This window comes from Ctenopharyngodon idella, chromosome 14, assembly GCF_019924925.1.
Source record: "Ctenopharyngodon idella isolate HZGC_01 chromosome 14, HZGC01, whole genome shotgun sequence".
In the NCBI taxonomy this organism is placed as follows: domain Eukaryota; kingdom Metazoa; phylum Chordata; class Actinopteri; order Cypriniformes; family Xenocyprididae; genus Ctenopharyngodon; species Ctenopharyngodon idella.
Genome location: NC_067233.1, coordinates 8,011,585 through 8,030,032, shown reverse-complemented (window position 1 = coordinate 8,030,032; position 18,448 = coordinate 8,011,585). Strand labels below are relative to the sequence as shown.

Sequence of the window (18,448 nt, the reverse complement as noted above, 5' to 3'; positions counted from 1 at the left end):
AATATTTACAATAAAGACTACAGAAATTAAGGTAACCAATGTAAAATAATACTGAATGTGTTATTTTACATTTGATTACTTTAATTTCTGTAGTATTTCTTACCTGAATAAAAACCCAGTTAACCTTAAAAACTTAGTTTCATAGCTCTCTTTATTCTATTGCATTTATTTGAGCTGTTTGTATTTTATTACTGACTTTTTACTTGTGTTTTTTTTTCATGAAAATAAAACTTTGCGTTGAAGAAAAGTAGATTTTTGTTTGTATATGTTGTCAATTATAGTTCTTAGAAAGAAAATCGGAATCGGCAAAAATCGGTATCGGCAGATCACACTAACAAAAAAATCGGAAATCAGCCAAGAAAATTGCAATCGGTGCATCTCTACTTAATTGTGATAAAAGAAAAGTAATATGATTCCCATCTTTAAAAAACATTAATATTTTAATAAAATTTTTAAAATGGGAAAGACTGCATAGCAAAAATGACCCAGGCATGTTCAAACTCTCTACATTTGTTCAACTAAAGAGTAAACATAGAAACAGAGCTCAGACGCTCTTCACCTCTGGCCTTTATAAAACATCACAGCATTCTGCCTCTGTTTACCCAGACACTACAAGCGCTCTAATCTGTTGAACAGGGGTCTGTCCTCACCCCTCAGAGACATGAAGGTCAATACAGCAGTTGTAGCTCCCGGGCCTTCAGAAAAAAAAAGACTACTGAAAACACTCAAGAAATTGAAAATAACGAATGAGAACATCCAAACTACAAATCAATAAATGAAAACTTTGAGTGGCAAAAAAAAAAAAAGATTTACTATGCTTATTTACTAAGCCTTTTTGCCATGTTAGAACTGTCGGCTGGTCCTACACACTCACACACAAACATGTGGACCACATGTTATGCAAATGTATAAATTGAAGGGTGAGACTTACGACTGGGCCCATGGATTTTGATTGGCTCATTGGAATTAACCAGCTTGAGGGAACATTGCTGACAGACACATTCTTTACCACTGAACGTCACTCTGTCCCCGATTGGAAAAGGTTTCCTAGAGAGGGAAAGACAGACAGATAACATGTTATTAAGCATAGCACACACACATAGGTAAACCATAGCCTAAAATTTATCCAGATAAAATGTTTTTTTAAAAATCCAGAACGCTTACAAGGAAGGCTAAATTACATAGTAGAGAAAAGTACTGGCAGGTTCCCATAATGTAGGAAAAACCTGATCTACACACACACCACCAAATTGCTAATATTTCAACAGCAATTGCAAAATTTAGGTTTCAGTGCACATTTCCTGTTCTTTTGAACTTTCAATTTATCAAAGAAATCCACTGAAGAAAAATGTATCCTGGTTCCACAAAAATATTAAGCAGCACAACCATTTTCAACATTGAAAATAATAAGAAATGTTTCTTGAGCAGCAAATCAGCATATTAGAATGATTTCTGAAGGATCATGTGACACTGAAGACTAGAGTAATGATGCTGAAAATTCAGCTTTGCCATTACAGGAATTAATTACATTTTAAATATATGCAAAATGAAAATTATTTTAAATTCTAATAGCATTATTACTGTTTTACTGTATTTTTGATAAAATAAATGCAGCCTTGGTGAGCATAAAAAAAAAAAATCTTGCTGACCCCTAATTTTGACCCCAAATAGAGTTGAGGAAGGCCACATTACCCACAAGCACAGACCAGAGCCGACCTGTAATGACGGCCCAGCTCTAACTAAGCACGCTGTCTTCCCTTCAGACACACTCAAGAAACAAACATCACTGAAATAAAGTGACTTTCTGAGTAATGGGGTTAGTAAGGAAGGACAAGGTGTGATCTCTCTTCATACTGATGGTGAGCAACGTGGCTTTGCTGATCCACCAGAGAGTCCATTATAATCCAACCTGGACACATCTGGAAATTATAATTTAAGATGGCTGTTATGCTATTCCTCACCATACTTCCAAATCTTTTACCAAATGCCTCTGCAAACCAAGAACAAGACAATGTTCCACAGTATACATAAGCTTAAATCCTGTTTATGGTGAATAGATTATGTTTTGTGTAGTTAAAAGCATGTGTCTCTTTTGAGCACATGCCCACATGTCTCATGACGGCTTGCATAATCCATTGTGTCCACAGCACTGCTTTATCTGCTCAGTAATCAGCATGACTGGAAGCTTCTACACTACGAGACAAATCCTATTACAGTAGGCTACTGCTCTACTAATGCAGCAATTATGAAACAATCCATTTACATTGAACCATGACCCTAGAGGAGCACCGGCTCTGTCACTTTATAAGATTACAGAACAGGTCCTTTAAAAACAGATCCTGTATTATTTCTGTCACACTGCCACTGTCTATATTAATCAGTTTTAACCTTACTAAGAGCACTTATTCAGGGTTCCCACTCTTTTTCAGAGATCATTTTCCAGGACATTTCAAATTTCATTATGACAGGAATAAAAGACTAGGATCACAGTTTCACGGCCTAAATTAATATATTCCAGAAGTCTTTAAAAACTTATATTTTAAGTTTTAATTTACTATATATTATTGACTGTATTCAGTCGTTGTAATTCAGTCTTTTCTTTTTTGGAAAGCACATTTTCTATATTCATCTTAAATTACGTTATAGCGTACTCATATTATTCATATTATATACACTATATACACTATTTAAAATAGTTTCCAAACAATCATAAGTAGGCCTAATAAAGTAATGAAGTATTATAACATAAACAAGATATCAAAATAGTATATAAATAATGCTATGAGTTAAATTTACGGTACTTTAAAAATTACCACCAGTAGGTGGCAGCAAATAACAGTCTTAATGAGTGAGTCATTGGAGTCATTCTTTCAAACGATTCATTCAAAACGCTTATTCATTTACGAACGAAACAAATGACGGTCTGTATGAACTTTCTCAAACTATTCGTTCAAAAACGCAGATTCATTCTGAAACAAAACCCCACTGTGTGTTGCTAAGAAAAAATCTGCTCCAGCTTTGTTTTTGTTGGTGAAACAGACAATATTTTGTCTAAAATGTAAGTAACTTCTTGCTTAGTGAACTGTTGCAGAAAATCTAAGAAAATTGCTGAATGTGTGATTCACTGTGTAATGTGCAGTGACTCGTTTTGACTTCCCATATCGTTCAGAACTAAATAAAAGCAGGGGGCTACGTGAAACGATTACTAAGAAAAACTATTTATCATGGGGATGCAATAAGTTTCAACATTTCTGAAACTTAATAATAAGACCTTATATATCGATTTGCTAATGCTAATGCTGAGAAAGGACAATTGATGTTTTTGTCATTTTCCATGTGTTATCCAGGACTGGAAAATTGTTCATTATTTTTCCAGGACGTGTGTGAACCCTGTTATTATATATTTAATTATTACTTACTAAATTAAGATTAATGCAAATATCAAGATGATATAATTTTAAGTACTTGGTTTTCAGCTGGAAATACTAGCATTTGTGTACCCTAACAATGGTGCAGTGTCACACTTTTGTACATAAACACACAAACCAACACACTATTCACTGGACTATGTGAAGTATGGCATGACAAACTCCTCCACTATTGAGACCACACACAATGATGTCTTTGAAATCGAGAGTGAAAGATGACAGGGTAAGTGGGCAGACAACAGAAGCACTTACAGACACATGGGTGGAATAATTTCTTTAGTTTCTCCAGTGTTTCAGTATAGCTGGAGCCAATGAGAGCAGGGTCTCTGGATCTACTCTTACTTTTTCATCTCCTTCATTCTCTCTGTATTTCACACAACCTACTTCATTCTATATTTGTATGTGAAAACTGTGTGGGCTTCCTCATGAGGCTCTGTGCGTGTCTTTCCGTGCAGTCTTCACGTGACCTTGGCATTACCGCCACATCACACTCCCTCCAGACACACATAGCATTGTCAGCTTTTCCTGCTCTTTAAAAATTTACAGTTTTCATGTTTTGCTGCTTTTATTCTGTCCATGAACACAAGATTCTGACTCTTTCAATTAGCCTGTGCACTCCATTTCAAGAAATTTCTTAAATTCTTACAAAATGCTTAAAATGACCACAAAAAAAAGTCTTAATATTTTTGTATTGATAAGTAAAAATATCTATAAAAAGAAAAAAATACTAAACAAGACCTCTTTTTTCGACAATATAAATTGTCATTTTGCCATTTTTTTCCACAATTTTGCAAAGTAAATGTATTGTAATCTAAATTAATGTATATTAAAAATGAATGTAAATAAATGTAAAACAATCAAGCACCTCTCCATCTTAGTAAACTGCAACAGTTCCTCAAAATATCAATTAAAGGTCCATAATGCCATACAGTATACGAGTTGTACTGTCATCAATGTATTCAATATTTTGCTGAGGGTGAGGGTGAGGGTGACTTATGAATTATCACTGACAGCGCTACTGGGATGATAGCCCACTAAAACTAGAGCTTGGTCTCCACACAGATGGTCTAATATTAAAAGTAACATAATCTAGCTCTCCCGTTGACTGTTTACTTCTTGGTCAGGCCGATAAATGTTTAGGTTACTCCTGCCAAGAGCATCCCATTGGGCCATTTAGTAGCCCAATTGGCAACGCAGTCCAACAAAGCAATCCCAGTCCTCCATGAAAATGCTTTTTCCTACCCACATAAATTCATCAAGCTCTTTCGGTGTGCTAATGAACTAAAGGAGGAGAGGCAAGTTATTTAGTGGAACTAATTTCCTGTAGATCAGAACAGACCAAACACACTGTAATTACAAATAGGACATAACAGAGATACATTAGCAGCTAAACTCACAGCTCTCCAACACATTCACTTCAAAAAAGGAGAGAAAAAGCATATAAGAGAGAGAGAGGAGAGAGCAGTCAGCCAATGTGAATACTAAAGCAGAAAATGTACAAAAATTCCCAGTTGTATTAAACACATTTTTACTACAAAAAGCAATGGGATTCAAATAACAGTGTGTCAGGGTAAGGGAGACAGATAAGGTGTCCTTTCAGGGATGTCTTACAGTACCTCTTATTTTCTTGCTTGTCAGTCTGAGAATGGGCCATACATAAAGGACAAGCGGTGGTGCTTAACTTCATCTGCTTCTTTCAGTCTGTGAGGGAAATATTCACCTCTGGCCTCAGCAACTTCTCCATTTACACTTTTTCTCCCTTCTCTGCTTACTTTCTGGGCACTATTACATATTTTGAGCTCCAAACCTCAGCTTTCTTCCGCCTTGACTCGTGTTACAATATCCTGCTTGGTTCTGCATTGATCGCTCCTTCTCCACTTGTGGTATTATACTCTCTAGAGCAATTTAGTCAAGAGAAGTGAAAATGTCTACACACAGGGTCCAAAATAAACACCCGCTAGTGACAAATTCAAGTAAAAATTTGCTTTGACGAATACATAAAAGTAAGTTAAATGTCTGAAACATAATGCATGCATTAAATCAAAATAACTATAGTCTGACCCTGCTTTTTAACATCAAATCAAATTACAGATATACATATCATCTGCTAAAGATAAATAATCATCAGAAATGCATCATGAAGTCAAGAGTTCACCTTTGCCTTCCCACTTTTTACATGTGGTCCATCAAATCCTTTAAATTCAGTTAAACCTAAGACATTCCTTAAATCTAATCTCTTTCACCTGTCACAGACACTGAATTTCTTTCAAAGAAAATTATATAAATATCAGCGGTCTCGGAACGCCGCTTGACTGATCAAATTAGAAGACCGGAACTAACTGCGGTATAATTGCTTAGTGTAAAGATGAGTGGGGGTGCATATAGCTGTCAGCGTGTGAATTAATGAGTTTCAGTCATCAGCACATTAGTAAATGAGCATCATTTACCAGCATCCCACCAGCACTCCCTCACGTTTAATCTGTCTGATGGGTGTATTTCCATAATGACGTGTTAGTAGTGTTGTGTAGTAGAGGGCTCACCTGCACACGCTGCAGACGAAACACTGTGGATGATATGTGCGGCCCAGTGCAGAGACCACCTCCCCTGAGATAAAGTCCCCACAGCTGTCACACTTTGTGCCGTACAGGCGCTGGTAGTCTGTTGTGCAGATGTACTCGCCACTCTTCTGGAAGAATCCAGAATGTGCCAAATCACAGCCACAAACTGGCAGAAAGAGAGAGAGACAGGAAGAGAAATCAACATGAGATCATTGCCTTGTTATTTATAGTACAGGAAATAACAGGGAGAATAAGAGGGAATGGGATTATAGGAATAGTTCAGCCAAAAATGAAAATTCTGTCATTAATTACTCACCCTCATGTCCTTCCAAACCCGTAAGACTTTTGTTCATCTTCGGAACACAAATGAAAATCTTTTTGATGAAATTGGAGAGCTTTCTGTTCCTCCATAGACAGCGCGACTACCACTTTGATGCTTCAAAAAGTTCATAAAGAGATCGTAAAACTAATCCATATGAATTGAGCGGTTTAGTCCAAATTTTCTGAAGAGACATGATCGCTTTACATGATGAACAGATTGATTTTAGGCTTTATGAACTTTTTAAAGCGTCAAAGTGGTAGTTGTGTATCTGTCTATGGAGGGACAGAAAGCTCTCTGATTTCATCAAAAATATCTTCATTTGTGTTCTGAAGATGACCAAAAGTCTTACGGGGTTTGGAACAACATGAGGGTGAGTAATTAATTATAGAATTTTCATTTTTGGCTGAACTATCCAGGATTGAACTTGTGCTGCCAAAAAAAGCACCACAGCTCAACGCTTTTAGTTATATTTACATATTGGGCACTTGATTTAACACAGACAAAAGACAAAAACGTTTGTATTCAACACCAGATTGATTGTTGAAGCTAGTTTCAAGCAGATGTAAACAGTAAACAGACCCAATTAGACTTTATTAAGACCTCACTTTTGGTGCACCAAGCCAGACAGTCAGATGTTCTTACTTCCACTAAAGTTTAAGACACTGAGATGAACATGATCATCAGTTCTTACACAAACTTGTGGAGTTCATGCAAGCTTAAGTACCTCTGTCGTTAAAGCAAATGGGGGACAAACCAAAAATGTATGTACAATTGTATGTATTTTCACTATTGGTCCCTGTTTGGACCCCACTGTAACTGTCCCTACTCTAGCACAAAGTCCAGAGAAAGAGAGAGAGCATTGATTGTATAATCTAAAAATTAAGACGGCTTGGCTGATTGCTTACATGCTCACTTACAGGAAGTGCTGCATTAAGAGGAGCAGTATGAAAATGTATGTACTGTAATGCCTTACGTGAGGTAGCATTGACTGAAAAACGGGTAGTAAAAACACAGTAAAAAAACATCATTATTACAGCATATACAAATAATTCAAGCAAACCCAAACTGAAGATATAAAAACTACAATGTAGGGATTTTATGCCTCCCAGACCCAGTGGCATCCTGTTAGGGTTTTAGGTGATATTAGATGATAATGGGAAGTGGATTACAGTTTGAGGTACATCGTCCTGAGGAACCATATATTAGCAGCTTGAATCCACTTAAACACACATGTAAACTAACAACATGAAAACAGTTAACAACAAAAAGATTTGTGACAAACTTAAAATCATGGTTTCTCTGATTGAAAATAAAATAAAAACATTTTAATTATTAAGATATAAAACGCTCTGCAAAATTCTGAAACAAAGATAAATAAATAAATAAATAATGTCAGGCAATATAACTCTCACACGCACACATATAATCAGAATCTTTAAGAACAACAACAACCAAAAATGAAGGTACTGTACATGTCCAAAGAACTATGACAATACCTTATTGTACTTATTGACACATGCTAGAAGTGAGAATAGCTTTTTAGGCTTCTTCTTATGCTGACAGATAAACATAACTCTTTAACCCCCGGGTGAGATGTGACACTGCTGCACGCAACATGACCATTTCAGCATGCATGCCTGTGAATCTCCCTGATCTCAGCAGGACTCACATGCTACCACATCACATACACACGTTCAAATGTACACACATGCACACACTCTGTCTCCCAGCCCATTCATCATCCTTGCAGTGACAGCTGTTATTGGCTCATGGAATTGGCAATGATTGCCTTTTGCAAAATGTGTCACTGTACTGTAAATCATTAATTCAAAGTCAAATATCCTCATAAGTCATTTGTATGTCTTCTTTTTTAGACCTGTATTCTAAGGCACAAGGATTGAAGGACCTTCTGCTGAGAAACTCAAACAGGTCATTTACAGAAATAACGGTAAATTAGGAGATGGAATTTGATGCTTGTTGATTATAATAAAGACTTTCTCAAAGCGCTTATCTGTCCTGATGCTATCACTATGTCATTGAACTGCAGCTGTAACACTGAATAGCTGCTAGATTTGGAAAATAAAAATCAGAATATATTTGCAGTGATTTTGCTGCATGTAAATTTAAACAACATTTGTGAGTTTCACAATGACTTTATGCACTTTTGATTTGGCCATCAATTTTCCAAAAGGCTTTGTCATCACACTATATATGAATAGAGGCAGAATAAAAGAATGAAAAGACTTATCAGAATAGTTATATTGCCAGTGGGCATTAGGACTGCTGCGAATTCTTCATTGTGGGCCAACAGCTTCAACAGAACTGATATTTCGACAGAAATCTGGAGTCTTTGGCAGTGTAACCACACGTTAAGGGAAACTGTAGCCCTGCTGTGAATGCCTGTGTGTATGCGTGCATAAGATAGACACTCTGCCAAGCAGCCGCATTTCAGACAACCACAAAACAATGGCATGTTGCTTCAAATGGCCCAACTGGATTGAAACCCTGCAATAAAAGAGAAAACTCTAGAGCACATGACATTTAAAGCTTAATGGAAAAAAAAAAAAACATCTCAAGGCCTTTTCAACTCAAATAACTTCCAGAGACAGACAGTATTAACATTTCTGTTTCAAAAATATGTATATAAAAAAGCAAGAACTGTACTACAAAACTCATGACACATGGAATAAACACTATAAAGGAAATGTTTGGAAACTTGCAGATAAGAGACATTAGGCATACACAGTGGGTTCTCGTTGTTTTGTAACAGCTATTCATAATTTAAGGTAGTAAACTACATTTAAAACTTTTGAAAAAGTAGTTCACTTCACCACAAGCTCTTCACAAAATTGGCTAACGACTGAAGCTAATTAAAGTGTCATAAAACCCCCGTTTTTGCCTGGTCGTTCACACCTCTGAGTTGAAAAAGTCTTAAGAAATGGGTGTGTAAAGCTGTGGAAAAGTGGGAGGGTAGAGGGTGGGAAAAGGGGAGAAAACAACCAATAAAACACAGACCTGCATCACACTTGATACATTTTAAAAATATATCCCTATATGACAAGAAACTCCCAAGAACGAGGGAGAAACGCGGAAGAACATTTAAAATGTCTAATAATATTTTCATTACATTTACAGGCACTACAGCCTCTGAACAAATGACACACGTCAGTTTAACATGGTGCTGGTTCATGTTTAGAGCACTAGAGTATGTGAAATGTGTCCATAAAACACGTTTACTCCAGTCCGTATACGATCTTTGATCCGCGTTGCGAGCTTTGCTAAACTCATTGCAGTGTTCCGTACAGATACCGCTCTCATGCGCGCTCCGCATGTTGTTTGAATTCTCCGCTGTAATGCGATCTCATGCGTAATACAGTGCAGTGATTGGGTTTAAAAATTTAATTCTCATGAATAAATGCAGAGAAGCGCTTCTACATCAGATTCTGTGACGTTGCTTCGACGAAATTGCTCCGAAAAACGCAAAAATAACCTAAAAATATGAGTGCTTTTGGTGTTTTCAGTGATGTGCAGCCTGTACATATATATATACGAATAATGTTTCTGGCACAAAAACAATGAGGATTTCTCACTTAGGGTGACAGCATCAGACTTGAACAGATATATTTCAATATATATATATATATATATATATATATAAATAAAAATAAAAAATAAAAAAAACAGAAAAATATAGCGAAGTTACTGTAGAAGTGCACAGAAAGTACTTTTCTCCTTTTCAAGCACAATATGTGCTACTTCTGACCTGAATGTCAGAGAATAGCTGCCGTTTACTGAAACGAGGACTCATTATCCCATCCATGATGCTGCTGGCTCATGGAGTTCCCAAACCGACAGCTCTTCACCGAGACATAGCAAACAGACATGCAAGCTGGGCCACGTGGTACTGAGAGAGGGTTCAGGCTAAGAGGGTGAGACAGCATGAACGGAGACCCAGAGGGCCTGTGCTTTGTTCTGGAGCCATGCCTGCTTCCTGTATCCCTGACCACAAGGCAATAATCCTGAGCTCAACTGGAAGGATGAGGATGATGAAGCTCTTCGAGGCTCAGCGTGAACAATATAACCAGAGGCCTTTTAGAAAGAGATGAACCGGTCACTGCTGGTCCCTGTGGAGGCACTGAAAGGCCAGATAGAGTAGTGACATTCTTTTGAATATTTGGATTTGACCATGAGAGTACATTCACAGAGATTTTATTAAATATATTTCTGTATCAGTGGATTGATTAACTGGTGGTTTGCAAAAAGTATTTAAGCCAGTTATATAAAATGCAGAAATGAAAAATGCAGATGTGTCCCAAAGAGAGGATTCTTCCATATCACACTTTCATATCTCCACAGGAATGTGTTATGAGAACGGAAGAATGAAAAACACCAAAAATATAATTAAGCTAATGCATTTATGATTGACTGAAATGGATTGATCAGATGAATCTAAATGGTTTTTAAATAGACTGGTCAAATAATTAGTGATGCAATGATCAGTTCTGATAAAAGGCGCACAGAACAGCAGTTCATTGGCTGAGAGATTGTTGGGAGGGACGTCCTCTTTCACAGTTGCCATAGGAAACCTAAACCTTCCACGGTTGCCCTAGAGACAGCAGGGTCCCATACAAAATGCCTGAGGTGTGAGACTGCTTATTTGTGTGGCTGTCCAAGTCACTTTTAGACAACAGACCATCTTCATGCCATGTGGAAGGCACGACTCAGTTTCTAACAGTAAAGTCTACAGCAACATGTTGTAGTGTGGCTTCCTTTAGGTTGGCTTCAGGATCCTGTTCTGAGGTAGGGTGTGTCTACTTGGGCTGGTGAAAATTCACTAGGGGTTTTGATGGCTTGGAGTAACTATGTTTAAATTAGGAGCAGATGGAGAGTCTCTGTAGCCCTCCTAAATACCTCCTTAACCCAAAACTGAACATTCACTTATTCAGATGATATTTAATACTATGAGTTTTAGTTTAAAAGGTTTTTTTTTTTTTTTTTAAATAAAATTAATAATAAATAAATAAAATGGTTAAATTCAAAAGTTAAAATTTGATCTATGGGGTCAAATTTCTTGCAATACGGGCAAATTTGAATTTAATTCTTCAGGTTTATACAGCTAACAGGTCAGATAATATTTCAGCTATTTAATATGTGTAAGGCTGGGCATAGTCTCACATAGCTAGACCTTCAGATTGACGGCAGAATGTCTCCATCGCTGCTTTCATTGGCCAAGGACTGCCCAAGAGGACGCCTGACTGACATGTAAAGCAACCAATCACAATTCGTTTTGTTCAGCATCATGTTTAGGGGCATGAAAATATAACGTCGATGTCCCTACAATAACAGACCAGTGCGTAAAACTTTTGAAAATCCATTGTTTAGTTGATCCTGATAAGCGCTCATTGTCACAGTTGTAAACTTGATTTGTCACAGTTGTAAACATGATTTTCCATGAGGGGGTTTGGCATCACAATGGCTTTGTTTCCAAGGGGATCATTAAAGAACGCGACACACGTCTCCAGGAAATCCTGTAGAATTCAACCAATCAGATGACGACTTAGAAACTCCTGAAGTGTTTCCAATTTTCTGTGCCTTATGCATTAGACATTCAGCCAACGGTCTGTGGGCATGACACCCGAGACTAGGCTGGGCAAGGCTTACACTGTGCCCTAACCAGACGCGATGCGATGCCGCAACACGCGATAAAAGGTATCTTAAAAGCGTCTGATGTGAGTTTGAATATCATTCTGTGTTCCCAGCTTTTTAGCTGTAATGAAAACAACACTGGCTAATTCACCTCAGATCTTGAAAATAAATAAATGGGCACAAGAACGTTCAAACTGTCAACTCAATGCAAACAAACAAACAAGTGTATTCTATGACAAAGATTGGTTCAGTCACTCCGTATGTACTTTAAATAATGTTTAAATAGTTTAATATTTATGAATTTTACTGTGTACTTGCCCATTTCATTGTGTCTGCTGTGCTTTTGCAGAGAGAGCCCGCCCACACTCTCTTCTGATTGGCTGTGGTTTTTGATTGATTTTATCGCTTCTCATTGTCGCGTCGCGTCTAGTGTGGACAGTCAAATTGCTCGTGGCTGGAATCTTATCGCATCGCGTCTGGTTAGGACACGGTGTTAGCCTTCCCCTGTCCACAGATTTCAGACTAGCCTGGAATTTTCTCAATCAAACCACTGCTGCTGCTGCTTCTGATTGCTTTTAGAGGTAAAAGCTGCCCATAACTGCTGGTCTAGAATCAGCATTCTCTGTAATAATAGCATATTGGTGAAACAGATGTGTTGTTTGTGCTCTTGAGAGCGTCAAAGGTTTCTATTTACAACGTGTTTTTGCAGTGTTGAGTAATGCAGCCAATCACAAACATATCTGTTGATTTATTGTACGCAATGGCCAATCAGACGTGTTTAAGTTAGAATCCGCTGATGTCTCAAAAAAGTTTTTGTCTAGTACTGAGTTCTGCACTCTCGACAAACCCTCTCATTATTATGTTAACTTTTAACAAAGTGTAGACATTATGTAGGCTAAAGAGATCCACTGTGCAATCAGCTTCATTGATAATAGCAGAACTTTGTGAGATCACGAGGAATTGAGATGAGTGAAAGCTTTTGTGATTGTGCACTTTCTAGACGACATGTAATCCATTCAGAATTTAAATAAAACATATGTTTTGCTGCATGAAGTAAGGCAATGGTTGATTATTATTCAAATTGGCTGCCATGCCAAATCACGAATACAGTATGCTTGCTTTTCTGTTCAAATTATAGTGCTTTGTGAACATAGCCATTTTAATAACAAATCATTTATCGGGTATGTTTATGCTGGAATGTGTAGGTTGTTGCTAGGCGACACATAACTTCAAACTATTTCATGGCATATTTAAATGCAATTTTAAAGAGGAAGCACATCTCCTAGAGTTGGTTCACCCTCCACCTATGGCCTCTATCCTCTCTCTCTCTTTCTGTGTTGAGGCATTTACTGCTCAGTACTGTGGTCATTAAAACAGAACTGATTAAGGACCAGCAGGGGGGAAAGGCTGATTATGTATTTATCAGCAGCCAACAGATGCAATTAAAATTCCCTTCTTCAGGACTTTCCAGTAGCCCAAAACCCAATATACTTCCATTGCCCTTTCCCTTTTACTCAACCCTCCATCCCCCCACCCTTTTTACCTAGTATTTTCATTTTATTGCATCAAGTATTACAATTACATTTTATCCTCTTCATTTGTCTGGCTTGTCCTCAACGTATTGTCAGGTAAGCCAGAGAGAGAGACATCTCTTTCCCTGCCTACTCTGTCACTGTTGTCCTTCTCTTTTACTAAAAGAAGAATATTCTAATGTTTTCCCTTTCCAAAAACATTTATGCGAATACATATACAGTGGGGTTCAAAAGTCTGAGACTATAGGTCAATGTAATTTAAACCTAATTTAAATATATCATTGATTACTAGGGCTGTCAACGTTAACACCTTAACGCATACAATTAATTTAAAATAATTTAACGCAAATAAGACAAATTAGTGAAGTGTAATTGTGGCATTAACATAATTTACGTCACACAGTTAGATGACCTTAGAAGTCAGGACTCTGGAGTTTATCACACTGAGCATCTACAATGGTGCAAGCACCTGTAACCCTGGAAAAGTACCGATCCGATGTCTACAAAGTGAACGTGCAAAGACTAAGTCAAACAGCTTTTAAAAACAAGCCTGACCTTTCCAACGTGATTATGTAATGTGTGCCGCATCACATAACAGTGCAAGACGAGCATTTGTGGTTAAAAAGTATATACATTTTTATTTTTTTTAGAAAATGACTGATCGTTTTGCTAGACAAGACCCTTATTCCTCGGCTTGAATCGCGTAGAGCCATTTGAAGCTGCACTGAAACTGCAATTTGGACTTTCAACCCGTTGTACCCCCTTCAAAAACCTTCATTTCTTTTCGACTAAAGAAAGAAAGACATAAACATCTTGGATGACATGGGGGGTGAGTAAATTATCAGGAAATTTTAATTCTGCAGTGAAATAATAATGAGACAGACTGCAGCAGGTTTATTAGGCTGCTGTCACTTTAAGACCTTGCAGGATCCAATATAGGCAACTGTTACACATATGTTTTCTTTCTCAACAGTTTACATTCACTTACGTTCATGGACAAAAACCGACTGTGTTTATGAGGATATTTTGACACAGTTTTGTGTGTATTTGTGCATTCAAGCACAAGAAGACCCGATTCTAGAATTGGAATCGATTTTCAATTCCCAACCTTAGAGATGATGTGCAATGATTCACAGCTCAGCATGTGCCTCTGCCTGACAATGGTCCCCTTGTCTTCCTGCCTACACCTGTCTGTGCCCCCTTTCTACCTACTGAGTCACTTCACTCCTACCTTGCTGGTGCTAATGGGAAACTCATCAACTGTAATTAATGTGCGGTTTTGACTGAATGAAAGATGGAGTGAGAGAAGAGGAAGTGATTAGTCCCATCAGGGCCCTCCATGGCTCTCCACTGAGCATCCAGATGGTCTTTTGTGGACTCAGTGAGTAACAGCAAGAAATCAAGGGAATGACAACAAAGAAATGACGTATATGTTGAAAACAGTTAAATAAATCCAAGGGGCTGAGGTTTCCTCAAAAGTGAGACTCACTGGCATTCCCACTTAAGTACTTACCTTCTGTAGTCTATCTAGGGCATAATTTAATATTCCCAAATATTAATAAAAATAACTAATGACAACGCAGTACCAACAAAGTCCTACAAATTTTTATCCTGCTCACTACTGTACATCCAACTAAATCTGAGTCATAAAAACTGTCACTGCTATCCCATTTTCAAAAAACATTAAATAAATATAATAAAAGTATACTTTTTATTCTGCTCATCATGTTACTGTATATCAACATGATATGAGTCATCTATATCAAAACAGCCACTGCTATCTCTTATTTCAATAAAATATTTGATATAACAAAAATCTTGTTAAGTATTAAAAACATTGAATATCAATTAAAATAAATGTAGGAATATTAATTCAATAAATATTATAATATTTTACGATATGGCTAAAAAAATTATCACAATAAATTTTTTCATATCATGGTGCAGTTCAGGGGCGTACTGGCCATCTGGAGCACAGGGAGTTTTTGTGTTGGGCCGCTGTACAATGTGTGCTGGCCAGTTAGTGTTACTACAGTAAATCCATGGTAAATGATGGTGATTTGTAGATTGAAAAGCCTTCTTACTGGATCATTCATGGCACAATGTTTCTTGTGTTTGTCACTAGTTTTGTGTTTAAACTAGTTTAAATCACATTCATGATCTTCACTGAACTCAAGTGCTTCTCATTTGATCTCTAAGCGCTGTTTAGTGATCAGCGAGTAAACATCTGCTCTAGAAAGCTCGTGCTGCGCTGCCATTTGAGCTGAGCAGATAAGTGGTCCATGTGGCCCGGTTCAAATGAGTTGCATAAACATTTTTGGTGCATAAACATTATATCGAACTTTTGTTATAATTGTATCAAGGAAAATTATATTGTGATAATTACTGTTATCATTTTATCGCCCAGCCCAAATAAAATATAAGTATTTAATATTAGTATCTAATAATATGTAATTTAGTAAAGCTGCTTTGCAACTTTAATTTGAATAAAGTAGAAATTTTAGTCTGTAAAAAATATCACATTCACAACCTGCTGATATTTAAGAAATTTAATATAACACCTAATTCCTTTATGTAAAAATTAACTGTAGATATGCTTTTGAGGCATCATACTGTGTGTTACCAAATTATAAAAATCCTTCACTTGGAATTCTTTGATCCTTCATCTCTACTCTCACATCGTGACTTCTTGCTTCCTGCTAATCCTCTAAACTTGATTTAAACAGACAGAAATAATTATTTCAGCAGGTCTATCTCTGTTTCTATCTCCCTCCAAGGCTGTGTCTCTCCTTCAGCTGCTTTCATTAACCTACTAACCTCGCTGAAAAATGCCTAATGATGCAGGAGCCCTCCAGGTATAAGACAGAGAGAGAGGCAATATTCATTCCTCCAACCCAAGCTTAACCTCTCTGGTTTGAGATCTTTCAATCTACACTGCTTCAGATGGAACTTTTCTCTGACATGAGCCTATTTGAAAATTACAAAGTAAAACCTCTGTATTATTCACAGGTTGTAGAATGAATGCATAATAAATTATTCCAAATCAATATAGACGGTCCAGTTTCCAGTCTGGGGCTTCTTTAGGTTGACATACAGTAGGCAATCCCTGACACCTTATCTAGATCTTCAGGAAAACACATAGGGAATTTGGTCTCTAATACTGCCACTGTCCTTTCATCTGTAGAAGAATGTCTCCCCAGCAACTATCGCATCGGCTTAATGATTGGACAGGGCATACGTTGCCATAGTTACGAGAAGCTCCCATCCTGCTCAGTCTTCCACCTCCAGTGGCTGACAACTCAGGAAGAGAGGGGCTCCACACAACACATATAGCAACTGACCCTTTTATTAACCCCTGCTTTATAGTACACAACTATAGCAGTTCAATGTTCAGAGCACCTGGCATTTATTTGTCCATCTGTGTAACTCTCAGCTGAGTTCAAGTAATTCTAGTTTTGTGGATCAATAGCCACAGTGTATGATTCATAACTATGCTAAATTATATAAATTCTCTACATACATAAAAAACTCTTAAAACTATACATTCTGTGACACAATAACAGTAGTATTTGTAAAATTATGGTGGGTTTGCACCTCCGTCATTGACACTTGCTGTGAGAAATATTATAATTGTATATACAAACAGTTTCCCTGTGATATTAGTAGAATATTGCATGGCTAGAAAAGGCTCAGCCAATCAAATTTAAGAACTAGAACTAACTGTTGTATAAATATATATGAGCACATATATGAGCAATATCACACGAGCAGGATTGCGATATGGCTCTATATCAGCCCGGTTGTGATTAGGCCATAGGCATCATAGCAGCATTGAAACTTATTGTATTATGTAGATTATTATGACAGAGAGATGGACTAAGAATGGAAAAGGCTCTCAGCCAATCAGATTCGAGATCCAGAACTAACAGTTGTATAAATATATATAAAATTTCCCTATATTTTGGATCAGGTATTTCTCTTCTTTTAATAGGCTGGTCAGATTGGCTTATCATTATAGGAAAAGAATCTGCATATGCCTGGAGGAAAAAAAAAACATCTTACACAGCCAATTAACTCCCAGCTTTTAAAAAGGCATCTGTTTTGACAGACATCTTAATGACCTGCCACTCCTGTTCAGAAGAAGCAGTGCTGAGCAGCATTATTTGATTAGTTAAGTAAACTGGCTGCTTGTGAGTTACAGCTCAGAGAAGAATTTGTTGACTATGACAAAACTGTGAAGTCGAAGTATATTCAGCGGTAAAATATGATTCATCTAATTAACTAATTTGAAAATTACAACTAACCTACAGATGGGAACGATTTGGTGAAGAATTTATTAGGCATGCACCAATGACTATTTTCATGTTATGGTCTTTATCCTATAAATGATCGAAAATGATGTATTTTGTCTAAATAAATAAATAAATAAAACACTAACAATTTAAACCAATCCTATTAAAAGCTAAAAGTAACTGTAGCCATCCCAACATTATAATATACAATATGAAAAATGGATATTTATTTCAAGCTAAAGATTTACATTTAATTGTAAATAAGTTATTGTTTTTAAAGATTCACTTGTTGAAAAAAAGGGAAGTGCACATATCCAATAAATGTCCAATTACTATGAATAAAGAAAAAAATATATATATATATATATAAATTGGTAATGTAATAAACCTTAATCCAAGTCATTAGGTTTCAAAATCTGTTGGCTAGTGGTCAAGTGCCAATTGCAATTGTCATCAGTAATTTTCCATTAAAAAAATAATAATAAATTAAAGCTGCAAGCGGCGATGAAAGGGCCCTTGCACCCGGGCTCATCGCCACCCGTTGGCCTTAGGAAAACAGTCAACAGTGGGCGACATGCATGAAACTGAGTAAATACAGGAGAATTATGACAAAGTCATTTCAAAGTGCCCCATTTAGATGTCTTCAGGCCAGGACTCTAATAAAACATAT

General features: G+C 36.9%; 1 protein-coding gene across 7 annotated transcripts in view; it reads right to left on the bottom strand.

Moving 5' to 3' along the window:
• Positions 1-18,448, bottom strand: part of ablim3 (actin binding LIM protein family, member 3) — a 73,394-nt gene that overhangs the window by 33,869 nt on the left and 21,077 nt on the right. For all 7 annotated transcript variants that reach the window (XR_007924910.1, XR_007924911.1, XR_007924912.1 and 4 more), the window contains exons 3-4: positions 5,969-6,152; positions 932-1,047 (exon numbers count right to left, since the gene is read on the bottom strand). Coding sequence is in view for 1 of the 7 variants with exons in the window: in XM_051860564.1 (XP_051716524.1) it covers positions 932-1,047; positions 5,969-6,152 (300 nt within the window). In the remaining 6 variants the exon portion in view is untranslated. The remainder of the gene's footprint in view (positions 1-931; positions 1,048-5,968; positions 6,153-18,448) is intronic.